The sequence below is a fragment of the Lathyrus oleraceus genome, chromosome 4 (genome assembly GCF_024323335.1).
Source record: "Lathyrus oleraceus cultivar Zhongwan6 chromosome 4, CAAS_Psat_ZW6_1.0, whole genome shotgun sequence".
Classification (NCBI taxonomy): domain Eukaryota; kingdom Viridiplantae; phylum Streptophyta; class Magnoliopsida; order Fabales; family Fabaceae; genus Lathyrus; species Lathyrus oleraceus.
In genome coordinates this window covers 31280087-31282774 of record NC_066582.1, presented here as the reverse complement: position 1 = coordinate 31282774, position 2688 = coordinate 31280087, and the positions used below count along the sequence as shown (strand labels likewise).

The window sequence follows — 2688 nt, the reverse complement described above, 5'->3', positions numbered from 1 at the left end:
AAAATGGACAGACTCAACACTCTTTCCAAAGGTAAATGTGGTGCATTCAAATGACTATCATACGCCATCACCTGATCTAGAACCTTTATAGTATGACTGGTACAAATATCATCTTTGTACCTCATGGTATTTTGAACATCAATCTTTAATTCCTCATCATAAACCTTCAACGTCATAGTCCCTTCTTCTATGTTGATCAAGCACCTTCCCGTCTCTAAAAAGGGTCTCCCAAAAATGAGAGGGATCTCTTCATCTTACGGCATTTCTAGAATTATGAAATCCACCGGGAATACAAACTTGTCAATTTTCACCAGAACATCTTCAACAATACCATACGGTTTCTTGAACGAATGATCAGCGAATCGGAGTGTCATCCTGGTATCTTGCACAACCCCGATACCAAGCTTTTTGTAAATGGATAACGACATGATACTCACACTAGCTCCTAGATCAATAAGAGCTTTTTTGAATGACCTATCTCCAATAGTACAAGGGACAGTGAAAACTCCTCGATCTTTCTTCTTTATTGGAATCTTCATACCCTGCAAAATAGCACTACAAGTTTAGGTTAGAATAATCGGGTTGGTGTCGATGACACGCTTCTTAGAAATGATGTCCTTCATGAACTTGGCGTAAGTAGGCATCTGTTCAAGTGCCTCCAACAGCGGAATGTTAATCTCTAGCTTCTTGAATAACTCTAGGAACTTTTCAAAGTTTTTCTCATGTTGCCCCTTTTTCTTGTTTCTGGTGGGAAAAGGAAGCTTAACAACCGGCTTAGGCTCAGTGACTATCTCTTTCACTACTGGTTTCGGTGCCACCACTTCTTCCCTCACAACTTCATTTTCTTTGATATCAAGATCCACTTCAATCAATTTCTCTTCCTCTTCATCCATCTCCTCGACTACTTCATCAGATTTACCACTTCTTGTTATCACAACGCTTACATTATTATGCTATCTAGGATTTGTCACAGTTGCACTAGGTAGAGCACCTTGTGCTTGAGAACTCGAGGCTAATTGCTGTGCGATTTGACCCATCTGGACTTCAAGATTTTTTATGGATGCTGTGGTGTTTTTCTGATTATTTTGGGTTTCTTCTTGGAATTGAACATTATGAGATGCCATTCTTTCAATGGAAATCTCCCGATCAGCTTTCTTAGGGGCTTGTTGTTGTTGCTGTTGTTGATATTGATTTTGGTATTTACCGTGTTGAGGAGCGTTCCCTTTCTGGTCTTTCCATGAGAAGTTGGGATGATTCTTCCAACCCAAATTGTATGTGTTGGAATAAGGATTATTCTGCTTTAAAAATTTGATTTCCTCCACTTGTTGAGGAGTTGCAAAACAATACACCGTTTGGTGCGGACCATTACAAATTTCACAACAGACAGTAGGAGCCGATTGGACCTGTGCCACCTGTTGGGTACCTATATTCATCGCCTTCAGCTCCTTCTCAACTTCCGCAGTTATAGTATCTTTGATACGGATTTTATTGGTTTCCAGTTTTAAATCTATAACCCCTTCTGGTTTACTTTGACATTTATCGTACAACTCCAAGTGCTCATTAGCAGCAATAACTTCAATGATCTTCTTGATACCAGTGGCTATTGAGAAATTAGTAGAGCCACCGACGACGGTATCAATCAACTATTTCGTCTTTATTTTGAGACCTTTCACAAACACCTGCATCTGTTCAGTTGGATCCATATTATGAGTTGGGCATGCGACCAGGACTCTCTTGAATCTTTTGTAGGTGTCTCCCAAAGTTTCCCCGTCCTTCTGCTTAAAATTCAGAATTTCACACCTCTTCGGCAGAAAAACCGACGCTGGAAAATACTCATTCAAGAAGGCTTTTTCCATCTCTTCCCAAGATGTGATGCTACAGGTAGGTAGAGAATAGAACCATTCTTCGGCTTCTTCCCCTAAGGTGAACGAGAACATTCTCAATTTCTTAGCTTCTTCGGTGTGACCATCAATTTTTAGAGTGTTGCTCATGGGTAGAAACCGCTACAAATGCTTGTTTGCATTTTCATTTACCTTCCAAGTGAAATCCTTCCTTTCAAGCTGATTAATAGTACTAGGATGTAACTGGAAACTAGCCACGTTCACTGGTTGGTTGACGATTGTTAATCTACAGGTTGGATGCTTTTGCACCTCCGTAGTCACCCAACAGTCTTTCTGGTGGCGGTGGCTTATTCGCCATTATTTCGATCTCTCTTTCTAAACCTGGATGAATGGAAGGCTGTTCTTCGTCTAATTTCGGTCTTGCCAATCGAGCTTGTCTGAGTCTTGCCCACAAAGTTCTTTCTGAAGGAGAATTGCGGTCCAAAACGCAGCGGAAATTAAAATTTTCTCCTTTAGAGATCCTTACGAATGGTCATGATCAGTGATAGAATATTTACCTCTTGTGACGACTGAAACCTTTGGTGCAGATCTCTTGTGACAAGCAAAACCTTTGATGCAGATCCACGGAGCGATCACGAACGTTGAACGATGACAACGTCTCTACTCAGTCCACACGAACGGGTTCCTTCAATCTCAGTGCTAGCTGGTACGATAAAGGCTTTGAGTGAGAGAGAGAGAGAGAGTGAAAACGAAAAGAATGCAACCGCAAATTTTTGCTTCTGCACAAGGGTTCTATTTATAGAACCACTTGTGTGGGCTTCAAGCTAAAAACCCACTTAAGTGTATT

At 40.9% G+C, this 2688-nt stretch overlaps 1 protein-coding gene across 1 annotated transcript; it reads right to left on the bottom strand.

Moving 5' to 3' along the window:
- Positions 1 to 254: 254 nt before the first annotated feature.
- LOC127135843 (uncharacterized) lies at positions 255 to 893 on the bottom strand. Its single transcript, XM_051062474.1, has 2 exons — positions 597 to 893; positions 255 to 542 (listed from the first exon to the last, which is right to left on the bottom strand). The coding sequence occupies exons 1-2, from the start codon at positions 891 to 893 to the stop codon at positions 255 to 257; spliced, it is 585 nt and encodes a 194-aa protein (XP_050918431.1).
- Between the last annotated feature and the right edge of the window lie 1795 nt (positions 894 to 2688).

Excerpts from the sequence above, each read along its gene's own strand:
- LOC127135843 (XM_051062474.1), bottom strand. The coding sequence starts at position 893 with ATGGATGAAGAGGAAGAGAAATTGATTGAAGTGGATCTTGATATCAAA. Across the intron at positions 543-596 it reads ACATCATTTCTAAGAAGCGT|GGTATGAAGATTCCAATAAA; the intron begins GTCATCGACACC and ends GCTATTTTGCAG.